Source organism: Rhinoraja longicauda, chromosome 15 (assembly GCF_053455715.1).
Source record: "Rhinoraja longicauda isolate Sanriku21f chromosome 15, sRhiLon1.1, whole genome shotgun sequence".
In the NCBI taxonomy this organism is placed as follows: domain Eukaryota; kingdom Metazoa; phylum Chordata; class Chondrichthyes; order Rajiformes; family Arhynchobatidae; genus Rhinoraja; species Rhinoraja longicauda.
The window spans coordinates 28,337,656-28,354,945 of record NC_135967.1 but is presented as its reverse complement, the minus strand read 5'-3'; the positions used below and the strand labels follow the sequence as shown (position 1 = coordinate 28,354,945).

Below are 17,290 nucleotides of genomic sequence, written 5' to 3'. Positions count from 1 at the left end.
GGAGCAGAATTAGGCCATTCGGCCCATCAAGTCTACTCCGCCATTCAATCATGTCTGATCTCTCCCTCCTAACCCCATTCTCCTGTCTTCCCATATCTTCTGACATCCGTACTAATCAATAATTGACCCATCTCTGCCTTAAAAATATTCACTAAAGGCCTCCACAGCATTTTGTGGCAAAGAATTCCACAGATTCACCACCCAATGACTAAAGAAATTCCTCCTCATCTTCCTGAAGGAACGTCCTTTAATTCTGAGGCTAAGACCTCTAGTCCTAGACTCTCCACAAGTGGAAACATCCTCTCCACATCCACTCTATTTAAGCCTTTCACTATTCAGTAAGTTTCAGTGAGGTCCCCCCCTCACCCTTCTAAACTCCAGCGAGTACAGGGTACTCCAGCGAGATGTCCTGAGATGGCAACAGGCAGGTAACACAGCCTTTGAGACTCTCGATCCTTGTGACAAAGAATAGTGCTCACCCATCCTACTCTCGTCTGCACAGGGAGCAGGAATCTCAGACCTGCTTGACAAGCTCAAGGGCAGAAGCTCCTGTAACGCTGCTGTTAACTATATCCCCTTGCCTGCCACACTTGCAGTCACACCCTCATCCTGACCACGGCGCAAATTGGAAGCAGTTACTCAAACAAGTGTGACTGCCTCCAGAAACACAGCGCCCAGGTAATTCTCCCTGTCTCTGATGTGCCGCAGCATTTGACGCTTAGACTCCAGGTCGTCAGCTTTGAGCCCAGGTTCCGCGATCGACCAACACTTGCTGCAGATGTGGTCACCAGGAACCACCATGGGATCCACCAGCTCTCACATTGTGCAGCTGCAGCACAATGCGTGATCTTGCACGCCTCCTTTATGTGTATCCAACAGCTCCTATTTACACTTCCCGCTTACTGTTGCTCTGCTCTGGGCTTGACACGTCAGCACTTTTGTCCTCAGCCTTCACTCTGAAGCCTCTTGAGCCAAAGGCTCAAGTTGTACTTTTCCTCAACAGGCCACTCCATAGTACCTTGCCGTTATTTTATTTGTTACTCTGCCTCTTGCTCAGCCAATCGGTCGCCTGCTTCAATTTACATCCCATCTCCTCAATCAGGAACACGCTGAACTATATAAAAAAACCCACTCTTCTTCTTCCCCCCAAATTTTTTTTAAGTTGATTCTTTTCTAACAAGATAGCTGCTCTCCCACTCTGTTTTCATCTTTTGAAGGTAGAAAATGATCTCTCTGTATTCCTATTCTGTAATTTGCGTCCCTTTTATTTACTACTCTGTCTCCTGTTCAGTCGATTGAATGCCTGCTTCAACGGCCCTTACAAAGTTAAGCAGAACACTGTTAATAATGCTACCTGATTGGATTGCCTGAGATATTAGATGTTTAGTAACATTTGCATGAGTTTGAGTGAAGAGTCCAGAAAAGGATGAAATAAAAAATGACAAAAATAGTCATCAGATCAAATAGCATCGCTGCAGGGAGAAACCATGTTAATCTTTTGGATTAAAAAAACCTTTATGAGAATCGGAAAATGTTATTTGATAGAACAAGTTTGAAAATGCATGAAATGGTGGGGAGAGGAGATATCAAAAGTGAAGGCATTGATCGGATAAGGTGAAATGATAAAATGAGGGAAAGAGGGTAATGAAAGATTGCAGAATTACAAAAGGCAAGTGTGATTATCTGGAAGTATTCAAGGAACTAAGTGCCAGAAGTGTGAAATGTAAAAGCTTCAATTTCTGAATATTACTGAATCGGCCCACAATGTCTGTTTCGAACATTATGCCAAGATGACCTAATCTCATCTGCCCACACATGATTCATACCCATACCCATTGAACATGTTGAGGGTGGTATTGAGCTTGGAACATTGTACTGTACTTGGTCAGCATCTGTAGAGGGAAATGGACAGGTGACTTTACGTATAGGCTCCTGATCCGCTGAACACCTTCAGCAGTTTGTATTTTGTTCAAGGTTCCAGTATATGCAGTCTTTTGTGTTTTGATTGTTTCCAGTAATTTACTTTTATTTCAGTATTTCTTGCTCTTGCTGTCCTGCTTTGTGTTTGAAATAAATGTTGGACGAGAGACCCGAGATTGTCTGTACTCCAGCATAATTCACCATTTCCTGAGCAGACAGAGAAAGGGAATATTAGAGCAAGAAAAAAAGTTGGAAACTCGACTACATCTCCCTCAATGATATAATAAAAGTTTGGAGATGAGGGAGTAAATATTGTTTTAAAACCTGGAAGATATTTGAAAGCAAAAAATCAATAAATAGTTGTAATCTAAATAGGTTAAATATAAATTAAGAACTTAATATTGATTCAAAGCAATATGAAAAATTGCAGGGTGTGGGAATATGGCCAATGGTCTGATTAGATTTGTTTGATTTACTTTTCTCAGAGGCAGCTCCCTTATGATTGACATTTAACCGTCTGAAGATCTAGAAATGCCCTCAAATATTTTAGCAATTAAATTAAGATTTTCACATACGAGGAAATATTGTTGATGAATAAACCTATACACCATAGGCTTAATGGAGCCTGCAAAATCTTTTTTGCTCTATTTATTATACACAGCAGTTCAAATAGCTTTGAATTGACTTGTAACTGATTATTATATGCTGCATTTTAAGTAATTGCAATGAGTGTTGCCATGATAATTTATTCATTAGCAAAGGAGCAGTCATCTATAATTTCAGAATACAACTTGCAAAGTCCATTTATTACATGAATGCACGGCTTTTGTTTTGCACCTACTAACAGGTTTCCCCAAGTTTCAGACCTTTCTTAGAGTTTCAGCAAAGTAATATACTCGTCTTTAATGTGCTGTGAAGATAGACTTCAGTTTTGTTGTGATGAGGTGATGTACAGTTTCTGACATATGAACTAGTTATTTACCGATCATCTGCAGCCATAATTTTTCATGGCCTTTAGGAGTTAAACATTAGGAAAATGTATTGCATATAACAGTTGGCAAATAAACAAAAACAGATAATCCTGGAAACATTATTATGACATGAGTTATGAAGTTTTTAGGTAAGAAAAGTAATCCAAAGGGACTTAGGCAAATAAACATATAACATATAACATATAACATATAACAACTACAGCATGGAAACAGGCCTGTCCGGCCCTACCAGTCCACGCCGACCATTCTCCCTGACCTAGTCTCATCTAACTGCACTCAGACCATAACCCTCTAATCCCCTCTTATCCATATACCTATCCAATTTACTCTTAAATAATAAAATCGAGCCAGCCTCCACCACTTCCACCGGAAGCCCATTCCATACAGCCACCACTCTCTGAGTAAAGAAGTTCCCCCTCATGTTACCCCTAAACCTTTGTCCCTCAATTCTGAAGCTATGTCCCCTTGTTGGAATCTTCCCCACTCTCAAAGGGAAAAGCCTACCCACGTCAACTCTGTCCGTCCCTCTCAAAATTTTAAAAACCTCTATCAAGTCCCCCCTCAACCTTCTACGCTCCAAAGAATAAAGACCCAACCTGTTCAACCTCTCTCTGTAGCCTAAGTGCTGAAACCCAGGCAACATTCTAGTAAATCTCCTCTGCACCCTCTCCATTTTGTCGACATCCTTCCTATAATTTGGCGACCAGAACTGCACACCATACTCCAGATTCGGCCTCACCAATGCCCTGTACAATTTTAACATTACATCCCAACTTCTATACTCGATGCTCTGATTTATAAAGGCAAGCATACCAAACGCCTTCTTCACCACCCTATCCACATGAGATTCCACCTTCAGGGAACAATGCACAGTTATTCCCAGATCCCTCTGTTCCACTGCATTTCTCAATTCCCTACCATTTACCCTGTACGTCCTATTTTGATTTGTCCTACCAAAATGCAGCACCTCACACTTATCAGCATTAAACTCCATCTGCCATCTTTCAGCCCACCCTTCCAAAAGGCCCAAGTCTCTCTGTAGACTTTGAAAATCTACCTCACTATCAACTACTCCACCTATCTTAGTATCATCTGCATATTTACTAATCCAATTTGCCACACCATCATCCAGATCATTAATGTAAATGACAAACAACAGTGGACCCAACACAGATCCTTGGGGTACTCCACTAGACACTGGCCTCCAACCTGACATACAATTGTCAACCGTTACCCTCTGGTATCTCCCATTCAGCCATTGTTGAATCCATCTTGCAACCTCACTATTAATACCCAACGATTTAACCTTCTTAATCAACCTTCCATGTGGAACCTTTTCAAATGCCTTACTGAAGTCCATATAGACAACATCCACAGCCTTGCCCTTATCAATTTCCCTGGTAACCTCTTCAAAAAATTCAAGAAGATTAGTCAAACATGACCTTCCAGGCACAAATCCATGTTGACTGTTTCTAATCAGGCCTTGATTATCCAAATAATTATATATATTGTCCCTAAGTATCTTTTCCATTAATTTTCCCACCACAGACGTCAAACTAATAGGTCTATAATTGCTAGGTTTACTTTTAGAACCTTTTTTAAACAAAGGCACAACATGCGCAATGCGCCAATCTTCCGGCACCATCCCCGTTTCTAATGACGTTTGAAATATTTCCGTCATAGCCCCTGCTATTTCTGCACTAACTTCCCTCAATGTCCTAGGGAATATCCTATCAGGACCTGGAGACTTATCCACTTTTATATTTTTCAAAAGTGTCTGTACCTCCTCTTCTTTAATCCTCCTAATTTCCATCACTACTCTACTTGTTTCGCTTACCTCACATAATTCAATATCCTTCTCCTCGGTAAATACCGAAGAAAAGAAATTGTTTAATATCTCCCCCATTTCTTCCGGCTCAGCACATAGCTGTCCACTCTGACTCTCTAATGGACCAATTTTATCCCTCACTATCCTTTTGCTATTGACATATCTGTAGAACCCCTTGGGGTTTACTTTTACATTACTTGCCAAAGCAGCCTCATATCTTTTTTTCGCTTTTCTAATTTCCTTCTTAAGATTCCTTTTACATTCTTTATATTCCTCAAGAACCTCATTTACTCCCTGCCGCTTATATTTATTGTATATCTCCCTCTTTTTCCCAACCAAGTGTCCAATTTCCCTGGAAAACCACGGCTCTTTCAAATTATTATTCTTTCCTTTCCACCGAACAGGGACATAAAGACTCTGTACTCTCAAAATTTCACCTTTAAATATCCTCCATTTCTCTATTATATTCATAAAACAAAAATTTCCATTTCACTCCTTTTAAATCCTTTCTCATCTCCTCAAAATTAGCCTTTCTCCAATCCAAAATCTCAACCCTTGGTCCAGATTTGACCTTCTCCATAATGATATTGAAACTAATGGCATTGTGATCACTAGACCCAAAGTGCTCCTCAACACATACCTCCGTCACCTGACCCATCTCATTTCCTAACAGGAGGTCCAACACTGCCCCTTCTCTGGTAGGCACCTCTACGTATTGCTGCAAAAAACTATCCTGCACACATTTTACAAACTCCAAACCATCCAGCCCTTTAACAGAATGTGATTCCCAGTCTATATATGGAAAATTGAAATCACCCACAATCACCACTCTGTGCTTACTATTAATATCTGCTATCTCCTTACATATTTGCTCTTCCAATTCTCGTTCCCTATATGGCGGTCTATAATACACCCCTATAAGTGTTGCTAAACCTTTCTCATTTCTGTGTTCCACCCAAACAGCCTCCTTAATCGAGCCTTCTAGTCTGTCCTGCCAAAGCACTGCTGTGATATCCTCCCTGACAAGCAATGCAACACCCCCACCTCTTGCCCCTCCGATTCTATCACATCTGAAACAATGAAATCCTGGAATATTTAATTGCCAATTGCAACCCTCCTGCAACCATGTTTCACTGATCGCCACAACATCATACTTCCAGATGTCAATCCAGGCTCTAAGCTCATCCACCTTTCTTACAATGCTCCTAGCATTAAAATATACACATTTAAGGGACCCATCATTTCTTATTCTCAGTTTATTTCTTTTCCCTTCTTTCTCTCCTACATATTGGGTCTGAGTGTTTCCCTTTTCTGCCTCCTGCCTCACACACTGCCTATTAGCTATCTGTGTTTGAGTCCCTCCCCCCAACCGTACTAGTTTAAAGTCTCCGCAGTTATTTTAGCAAATCTCCCCGCCAGGATATTGGTTCCCCTCGGGTTCAGATGCAACCCGTCCTTTTTGTACAGGTCATACTTCCCCCAGAAGAGGTCCCAATGATCCAGAAACTTGAAACCCTGCTCCCTGCACCAGTTCCTCAGCCACGTATTTATCCTCCACCTCACTCCATTCCTATTCTCACTATCGCGTGGCACAGGCAGTAAGCCTGAGATTATTACTTTGGTAGTCCTTTTTTTTAAACTCTCTTCCTAGCCCCCTAAATTCTCCTTTCAGGACCTCTTCCCTTATCCTACCTATATTGTTGGTACCTATATGTACCACGACCTCTGGCTCCTCTCCCTCCCCTTTCAGGATATCCTGGACACGCTCAGACACATCCCGGACACCGGCACCAGGGAGGCAAACCACCATCCGGGTCTCCCGACTGCGTCCACAGAAACGCCTATCTGACCCCCTCACTATAGAGTCCCCTCTTCCTTTCCCTACCCTTCTGAGCAACAGGGCCGGACTCCTTGCCAGAGGCCTGGGCACCGTCGTTGCCCCCAGGTAGGCTGTCCCCCCCAACAGTACTTAAACAGGAGTACTTATTTTCAAGGGGTACAGCCACCGGGGTACTCCCTAATCCCTGCCTCTGTTCCTTGCCCCCCCTAACAGTGACCCACTTGTCTACCTCCCGTGGTCTAGGAGTGACCACCTCTCTGTAACTCCTATCTATAACCTCCTCACTCTCCCTGATCAGACGGAGGTCATCAATCTGCCGCTCCAGGTTCCTAATACGGTCCCTTAGGAGCCCCATCTCGTCACACCTGGCGCAGATGTGGATGTCTGGAAGACTATCAGACTCCCAGATTCCCCACATCCGACACCCAGAACAAAAAACTGCCCTGGCAGTCATACTCTCCAAACAAAGCCCCGTGCTCGGTTACTAAACCTACCGCCCGGCCGCTACTCCAACCGCTCCAACCGCCCACCCAAAAGAACTGAGTGATCTCCTGGGAGAGGCGAAAAGCCGGATAAAAAACCCAGGCCAATTTGGGAAAAAATCCGGGAAATTCCTCTCCGACCCCAAGCTAGGCGATCGAAACTTGTCCGGGAGATCACACAGGTCTTACTCCTTACTATCCCCACACAATCCCCACACACTACTTCCCAAGCAACACAGCTTGGTGCTGCTTGCTGCTGCTTGCTGCTGCTACTGCTGCTGCTTGCTGCTGCTTGCTGCTGCTACTGCTACTAATCCTGGAAACATTATTGTGACATGAGTTATGAAGTTTTTAGGTAAGAAAAGTAATCCAAAGGGACAAAGGTAAGAAAAAAGAGAATTTAAAACTGTAATAGGAGTTGTTCGTAGTACACCTGATGATTGGCATACCGAAGGGTTTATTTATTCTGAGATTAAAGAGGCTTCTGGTAAAAGTGGTTATTTTCATAGGTCACCTAAAGTTTTCACGTTGAACAGGAAGAACAAAGTATGTAAAGGATAATGTCTAGAGCAATGATTTCAGAAACAAACAAAAATGAATCACTAAACTATTAAGAAGTAATGAGCCAGTTATAGTTAAACTAACATTAATGGAACAATGATATTATGAATGAATTTAATGTTAGAGAATTATGTCTAGAATTAATTTATCCTTGTGTTTTGCTCCCGCTTACTCAATGAACTCCATTGAATGTGTTCACATTTGTCTTGCAAATGAGCAAGCATGTTTCAAAGATTACGACGACCTCTTTTGAATATTTAGCAACTGCTTGTGGTTGACTCCACAGCATTTATGACAGAACTTCACCACACTCCTGAAAAAACGCTCATCTGAGTTCTTATTACAGACGACATCAGTAGATGAACCAAAGAAGATATTCAAAGCTTCCTTGAAACAGTGCAGACCCATCACTAATACCTGGAAATACCTGACCTGTGATTGCTCAAAATTGAGTCATTGGCCTGTGCTGACTACACACAACAGTATAAGTGACAGACTAAAGCACACCTTGTACACTACACACCCACTCGTCTCTTAAGGAACCCACTGCCCTCTCTGTGGAAGGGTTTATGAATCTATCAAATTAAAGAGGAAACAAGTCATCTACAATCCTGATGGACTACCTATGGAAGTAATTTGGATACCATTTCCATGTCTGTTCATTGGCAATGTTCAAAACCTGAGACCTAAACTATGCTCCCACTTTGCTGCAGTCTCAACCAGCAGAGAGGAACCTATGAAAAGGAAGGTAGCCACAACATACTGTAAAGGTGATTTATCCAAGATTAGCTTAGAGATATAGCATGGAAACAAGCCCTTTGAACCACTGAGACCTCTCTGGCTATCAATCGTCGGTTGACATAGGTTAAATGCAACCACCTGTAGTGATTCTGAAAATTGGAGTTTGACGTTTCAGGGACTGTGACCTCCAGGCAGAGAGTAGTCAAGACATATGTGCATGGCTATAGGTCTATCTGCAAAATGTCATAAACCTTTGTGATGATTAGTTTCATAAACCAAAGCTTGTGGAGACATTGCTCTTCTGATGCGTATGAGTACTTGTCAACCAGTGAAAACAGTCTGTCGAGAACTCGAGCAGTTTCCCCATTTCAATTAGAGTGGCCTATTACATGGAATTTCAGAACAGCTATGTACTATGGAGACCTCCTTATTCTCTATGGTTACCAAACAAGTGTCATTGGCTGGACCTGCAGTCTCAGATTTATAGCTCTACAAATGCATTGCATGAGCAAATAAGAATCCCAGTCAAATTTATGGTGCGTTCTGGATTGAAAGCATGTTTCATAGCAGGATGATGCAATTTTTTTTTAATGCAATGAAACTTAATAACAGTTATTAAGATTCTGGCAGTTATTAAGATTCTGACAGTTATTAAGATTTTCTAATGCTTCCTTCATATCATTTGGATGGATGATAACAAGCTGGTCAAGCTGTTACCAGTTATACCACAAATAAACAAGGCATGATGTTCAGAAAAGAATTTGATAAAATGTGGAATGATTACATAAACCTGATTAGGAGCAAGACCATGACACATAAAAGCACCCCCATTGTTGTATAGAGATGAGCAATAACATCTCTAAAACAAAAGGAAAATTATAATAGAATAAAAATGAATACCTATTTTTGTGTCATCAACAAACTTACTAATCATACCTTGTACATTTTCATCCAAATCATTCCTGTAGATGACAAACAGCATTGGACCCAGCACCAATCCCTGAGGCTCAGCACTGGTCACGGGCCTCCAGTACCAAGTACAAACTTCCACCACCACCCTGTGCTTCTATTATGAAGCCAATTTTTAATCTAACCTTTCAGGGCAGCCTACCATCTGGAACCTTAAAAGCCTTGCTGAAATCCATATAGATGGCCTGTCCTTGTCAATTTCCTTGGTTACTTCTTCAAAAAAAATCAATCCAATTTGTGAGGCACAATCTCCAACATACAAAACCATTATCCCTAATCTACTATGCCTATCGAAATGCATATATGAAATATTATTCCTCAGAATACTCCAATACGTTTCCTACCAAACGTATTAGGTTTAGCTAGACCAAGTGGACCCATTGGGCCCAAACCTCTCCTGCATTGGTGCAGCACCCTCTCCTGCCCCCCCCCTCCTCTTTCCCCCTCCCCTCTCCCCCTCCCCTCCCTCCCCTTCCCCCCCCACTCCCTCCCCCTCTCGCCCCCCTCCCCTTTCCCTCCTCCCCCCTCTCCCCCTCCCTCACCTCGCCTTCCCCTCCCCCCTCCCACTCCACTCCCCCTCAACCCCCCTTATCCTCCCCCTCCCCCACCCCATCCAACCTCCTCCCCTTCCTCCCACTCCCCTCCCTTCCACTCCATCCCTCTCAACCCCCCTTATCCTCCCCCTCCCTCCCTCCCTCCACCCCTCCATCCCTCCACCCCCCTCCCTCTCTCACTCCACCCCCTCCCTCTCTCCCTCCCTAGGAGATAGATTCAAACTTTAAAATGTGAATAACTTAAAAAATATAACAACGATTTCAATGAAACATCTTCCATTAGCATCAAAGGGACGACAGTGAGTAAGGTGGGCCTAAGGGGTGAGTAAGGGCACAGCGGTAGAGTTGCTGCCTTACAGCGAATGCAGCGCCGGAGATTCAGGTTCGATTCTGACTACGGGCGCCGTCTGTACGGAGTTTGTACGTTCTTCCCGTGACCTGCGTGGGTTTTCTCCGAGATCTTCGGTTTCCTCCCACACTCCAAAGACGTACAGGTATGTAGGTTAATTGGCTGGGCAAATGTAAAAAAATGTTAAAAAAATTGTCCCTAGTGTGTGTAGGATAGTGTTAATGTGCGGGGATCGCTGGGCAGCGCGGACCCGGTAGGCCGAAGGGCCTGTTTCCGCGCTGTATCTCTAAATCTAAAATCGGCGCGCTATCGTGTACCGTTTTGGCTGTAGTTCAGGAACAAACAAACAAACAAACGAGAGTTTTAGTATATAGATTAGGTTACTCTAACAGGAACATGCAAACCTTGAACTCTCACTATTAAAAGCATCCCACTTTACAGACATCTCTTTGCCTGCAAACAATGTACTCCAATCTGCTTTTGCATTAGGATTGGGGTCAAGTTCCTGTCTGATACCAAAAAAGTCAGCCTCACCCCAATTTAGAATTTTAACGTGAATCAGTCCTGTCCTCATTCATATCTATTTTAATAGAACTGCGGTCACTGGGCCCAAAAGGCACACCCACTGATACATTAGTCACTTTCCTTGCCCAATTACCTAAAAGTAGGCCAAGCTTTGCACTCTCTCTCTCTCTTTCTCTCTAGTCAGGCACTTAATGTATTTTCTAAGGAAACTTTCCTCGACATGTCAAATTCCACCCCACCTGAGTCCTTAGCACTCTGACAGTTGCAATCCACATTGAGAAAATTAAAATTCCCTACATGACAACCCTATTAGTCTTGGAGTTTTTTGCAATTTCCCGGCATATTTGTTATTTTAATTCCCGTGGACTAATTGTGGGTTCATTGTACAATCCAACAAGATTATCTTCCCCTTTTTATTTCTCAGCTCCTATATAGCATCACTGGATGATCCTTCAGTAATGTTATCTTGAACTACTGCTATGATCTTATCCTTAAGTAATAAAACAACTTCCCCATCTCTTTTAACCCTTCCTCTTTTACCCCAACCTCTATCTTGCCTGTAGCACCTTCACTCTGGATCATTGACCTGACAGTCTTATCCCTCCCTTAGCCAGTTTTTTTCAATGGCAGTAATGTCACATTTGCATGAAAATCCACACCCTCAGTTCATCCGCCTTGCCTGTCAGGCCTTCTTTGGCATCCGTCCATCTGCGAGAGTTGATGGTGCGGTTTGGCGTTGTCCCGCTTGGAGAGGGGGATTTTTCATTTGTGGTTACCCAGCAAGGATGAAGTGTCCTCTCCATTTGTTTGGCCGCTGAGTCTGGGCAGGTAAATGGGAATACAAACTTGCCCAGCATCTGCATTCCCCTCTCGACCTGATAGGCTGATTCCAGAGGAACGGCGTGGCTGCTACGTCTGGGCCCTACTCGGTGCAGGAGTTGCCGGAAGGCGGACGGACGAGGGATCAGCCGACCGTCTCTAAGGACTCCAGCTCCAGTGCCTTTGGCTCACCTGAGCCTTACCCACAAGGCAGCGGGGTGCTATTTAACCCATGGAGATGGATGTATCCACACGCCGGTGGACCTGCACGTCACATCTCCGGGGGCCAAAGTTCCTCCGAGATCCCCGCGCAGTTTAGCGTGGGACTGAAGATGGCCCCAGTTACCATGTGTTGCCACGAGGAGGCGCTGCGAGAGTCGTGATGATGCAGAGGTTATGTACTGGCAGGGGGAGGCTTACGTACTCGGCTCCCTTTTTCGCAAAAATTGCTAGCCAGCGGCATCTGGACACATGCAACACCCTGTGGCTCGTGCCACCAACACATCAGGCCTCTAGTAATGAAATAAATGCTGTTTTATCCATCCGCCTTTCCTTGCTCCCTGCTGTGCTCCTGTCGATCCGGACGAAATACTGAACTTGCTATCAATGCCTTCTGTTCTCTCAATGCATCCCACAGGTGTAGTCCTCGGGGACAGTGGAAGTCGTTGACTTCACACATCCTGCAAGAGGGGGGCCTTAACTACCATCTCTACTACATTAAGACCAAGGAAGAGTCGCACAAAAAAACACACTGTACTTTGTCTTCCTGTTACCCTCTGCTCAGCCTCCTTACCGACGCCTCACAAGCCAAAGCCTCAGCACTTGCCCCGCAACAAGGCACTTGCCCCCAACAAGGCGCTAGCCACCCAACACGGCTGCTCCCAAAGTGCCACACTGCTAATGACTGTGTTCTTTTTATACGCCACTAGGAGCAGTCACTCCAGGATGCTAATTAAAATTACTAATAGAATATTAGGCTTTATAACCAGACTGCTAGCATAAACGGTGGAGGAAGAAAAGCTCTGGAATATTATTCATTGTTCTGGACACCTTGTCTTGGAGAGGATGAATTGTCCTTACAAGTGGTTCTTTGTTCAGTGAAATGTGACCAAGGTTCATGAGTTTATTTTTGTGGACAGATTACCTATATTTGAATTTTATTCCCTGGAATATTGAGATCAAAGGATTTTTTCCCCGACAAAGATATAAAAGAATATGGAGTCAAGATATTCAAAGATTGAAGTATGACATCATCACCTTGACTGGTGCTATAGTTAAGGGTCAAATGGTCTGCTACAGTCCATATAAAAGAATTACCACTTTGGCCAGTATGAGTAGAAAGAAGAAACAATTTACCATTTGCTTGAAGTAGAAAAGAATAACATGAGCCTCTTTCAAAGAAAGGAAAATAAAAAATATTTGACACAATTATGCTAAATGAAACATCATTAAATGGAAATAGAAAAAAATATTGTGAGGCCATTTTAGCAATAGCTGCTAATGCTAGCAAAAAAAAGAGGATGTATTGGGAGCTGTGCCTTAAAATAATGAAACAGAATTGCTAAAACAGCTGCAAGCCAAGATCAAAAAAATTTTTTTTTACGAAGCAAAAAAATGTCCAACTGTGAGAAATGCTGCAACAGGATGCAAGGAATAAATGCAGAGGAACTTCTGTGTCCCTGATTGAACCTGCTTCATGGTTGGTCTCATGAACTGCTTCATGAACTTGGTTTATTATTTTCACAAGTCATAGGAATAGAATTAGCCCATTCAGCCCATCGAGTCTACTCCGCCGTTCAATCTTGGCTGATCTCTGCCTCCTAATCCCATTTTCCTGCCTTCTCCCCATAACTCTTGACACCCGTTCTAATCAAGAATATGTCTTTCTCTGCCTTAAAAAGATCTACTGACTTGGTTTTCCACAGCCCTCTGTGGCAATGTTCCACAGGCTTAACTTTAAAAGTTTTTTGGAGGATATTCAGGAAAGTATCTCCACCTCCCCATTAAGTGAGGACGGCTTAATTTTTAGGTTACAATGAAACAAATTGCATCAGAAGAAGCTTTTTGACTTGTTAGCAAACTGAATATCTAAAATTGCACCTTGGCTTGAAATTGTTTGTAAGTCAAAGCTTTGTTTACTTATCAGACAAAAAAAAATCCAGAAAACCGAATTCCTTCCAAGCAAAATAAACCTTATCAGAAGGCACAGATGCTTTCTCCACCTCGACATGCCATTACCTTCCTACAAACAGAATGAAAGCATGATAAAATGCTGATCAAGCACCACAGTTTTTTGGAGCCGACTGCATTATTCAATTTCAGATCAGAAACACAGCTGCTAATTTCTCCAAGCAACTGTTGTTAATTATTCGACTCTAACCACTTTTCAATCCTCCTTACTTTGTCTTGTCCTAAGAGCTGCAATGTTTTGCTTTTCATCATTCCGCAATATGCATAGGTTTGTTAATTTCTTCCCATTCTCGCAAATGCCATCATTGTATCATGTACTTAATTCAAAGTATCATGTTTTTTTGATAATATGTGCTTGTGGATTGTGCAGGAGGAGCAGAGGTGAGATTAATTGGCCAGCCATTTATGCAGGTCGTATGTTGGTGGATTAAGGCGACTGCACGTGTTTATTCGCCTGAGATTCTAGTTGCAGTGGAAGGATTGGGTTGAAAGGGTGCCAACAGTAAAAATACCATAGATCAATTTGATCCAGGAAAGTAGCCAGTTTTTAGGGCATGGATTTTCTGTTGAATTAGTTTCTGCCATCACCCTTAACCAGTTCACTGCCAAGTTTTGTTTTCGCTGTTGGCCATGACCCGAGCATACTCGGGAGTAGAACTGAACAGATTCAACCAAAATGAAATCGTAGCATTTTAAGTTTTAAATTCCATTATTGTATGTCTTCGATTTCATATTGGTCACATTATATATGGATAGATTTAAGAAAATAGCATCTTTTCCTTTGTCGGCATCATTTTAAAATTCTTTCTTTTACCACCATTGCAGAACTTGCATCTCAGGCTGAAGCACTTAAAGAAGAGAATGACAGTCTGCGTTGTCAGCTTGATGCCTACAGAAATGAGGTAGATTTACTAAAACATGAGCAGGGTAAGCTCTATCACACAGAAGAAGATGCCACAAAGGACCAACAACTAAAACTACTGCAACAGACATTGCAAGGGATGCAGCAGGTACTGATGGCTCCTTTACGTTTTATTTTTTAAAATAATCATTCAATGTAAACCAATTTTGTTGATTATTGTTTTAGATATCAAAAGTTTATTTTAAAGAAAAGATATTACTCCAGCTTACTGACACTCATCTCTCAGAGAAGCATAAATACATTCCTGAATCATAATTTTCTCACATAGATGTCTGCATTTATTTTGTAGCATGCTGGAGTTGTAGTCTATCAGGCTATTTTTATAACAAGCAACGCTTAATCCAGACCTTTCCAGTAAAATCGCACCTATAGAAGATGGAGCTGGGTAGTTATTCCTATTTTTGAATTGAACTATGAATGAGCAGTATTGCTTTGATGTAGACAAAAGAACTGCAGATGCTGGGTTGTGATTGAAGTATTTGCAGAAAATGAAAGCATTGTGAAACTATATGCATTTGTTTTTAAGTGCCCTTTACTGTCTAGAATTAAAAAAATTACAAACAGCCCATTCTGAAAATGTTATTAACGGAGTGCTGGTGCTAAATAATTGGTATGGATTGAATCAACAATTATATTGCTGCTGAGAAACATATAGCTGTAAATTTTATAAAAATAATGAATATCAGCTGTGGAGCTCGGCAACGATATTGTAGTTTGCGTTAGATACTTGTAAAAGCAATCTAAAATCCATCACCAGTAATTTTTGTTCACGATGGAATCAAATTTATAGCCATAGGCAAAATACCACTATCCTAATAGCCCATAAATATTGAACATATCTTGCTGAAGAATCCTTTTATTCCTAAAGGCTTAAAAAATGTTCTTCGTTTTTGATTGAACAGATTATCGTTTATCTGCCTGTCGTACATTGAGCTGGACTGACCTTGATATTCACGTTCAACCACAGAGGTCGCAATGCACCTCGCCTTTTCTGGCTATGACCTATATCAACCTCTATGTTCAATAAAGCAGTTATTCCACAAAGCAGAGTGAACTATGCAGGGCAAATATGGAAACTGAGGTCCAACCCAGTACCCCACTCCAACAGCTTTCTACGAGCTCAGTATTGAAATAATTAACCCGACAAAACTATCCAAATAATAATTAATTTAAAAATCAATCCACTTATGTAAATTAATAACAATTAAAATGTTAAAAAAATTATAAAATGCTGCCATTCTCATCTTCTAAATGAATATTAGCAAACCTATTCAAATGAATAGGACCCTTATAGATGTCCCCTGTACTTAGATGATGAGTAACTGCTGCTGGAGTTAAGTGTAAGTAGGAACTGCAGATGCTGGTTTAAACCAAAGAAAGACACCAAAAGCTGGAGTAACTCAGCGGGACAGGCAGCATCTCTGGAGAGAAGGAATGGGTAACGTTTCGGGTCGAGACCCTTCTTCAGACTGGTTAGGGATAAGGCAAATGAGCTATACAGACGGTGATGTGGAGAGATAAAGAACAATGAATGAAAGATATGCAAAAAAGTAACGATGATAAAGGAAACAGGCCATTGTAAGCTGGTTGTAGGGTGAAAATGAAAATCTACTGCGACTTGGGTGGGGGAGGGATAGAGAGAGAGGGAATGCCGGGGCTGCCTGAAGTGAGAGAAATCAATATTCGTACCATTGGGCTGTAAGCTGCCCAAGCAAAATATGAGGTGCTGTTCTTCCAATGTGCGTTTAGCCTCACTCTGGCAATGGAGGAGACCAAGGACAGAAAGGTCTGTGTAAGAATGGGAAGAATTAAAGTGTTCATCAACTGGGAGATCAGGTTGGTTCACGAGGGCTGAGCGAAGCTGTTCTGCGAAACAATCGCCCAGTCTGCATTTGGTCTCGCCGATGTATAAGAGTTCACATCTTGAACAACGGATACAGTAGATAAGGTTGGAGGAGGTGCAAGTGAACCTCTGGTTAACCTGAAAAGACTTGGGGTCCCTGGACAGAGACGAGGGAGGAGGTATAGCAGCAACATGTAAGCTATAGTGGGGGTGGGGGTGGGAGGGGAGGGGAGGAGGGAGTGGAGGTGGGGGTAAGGGGAGGGGGGGCAGTAAGGGGAGAGGGGTGGGGGGGAGTGGGGGAGTGGGGGTAGAGTGGGAGTGGAGTGGAGGGGGGTGGGAGGGATGGTAGTGTGGGGGGTGGGAGGGATGGTAGTGTGGGGGGTGGACCGCTGTTGAAGACCACTGGAGCAAGTATGTCTTCACTGAAATTAGGTATGTGCAATTTTAAATAAAACTCTTTCTGCATAACTTAGTCATACATTTTATGATCATTGTTCTTTTATTCAATACCAAGAGAATTGAGATGTGTAAGGAAAAAGCAAAATAGAAAAAACAAAACAATTTTTTCTTTGTGTTGTAAAAAGTATTTCTGTTCAATAACCTTTCTATAAATAGCAGAATATACTCATGATAGGCCTGATATTGTACATGTAGTCCAAGAACTACAGACTGTTGGAAATAATTGTCGTTTTTCACACATGAATGTAGTGCAACACGTATGTGCATTTGGCGTGCATACTTTTTATTTGGCTGAA

General features: G+C 42.3%; 1 protein-coding gene across 5 annotated transcripts in view; it reads left to right on the top strand.

The window, feature by feature from the left end:
• Positions 1 to 17,290, top strand: part of LOC144600602 (ecto-NOX disulfide-thiol exchanger 2-like) — a 155,560-nt gene that overhangs the window by 117,756 nt on the left and 20,514 nt on the right. For all 5 annotated transcript variants that reach the window (XM_078412382.1, XM_078412379.1, XM_078412380.1 and 2 more), the window contains one exon: positions 14,596 to 14,780. In XM_078412382.1, the coding sequence (XP_078268508.1) occupies positions 14,596 to 14,780 (185 nt within the window). The remainder of the gene's footprint in view (positions 1 to 14,595; positions 14,781 to 17,290) is intronic.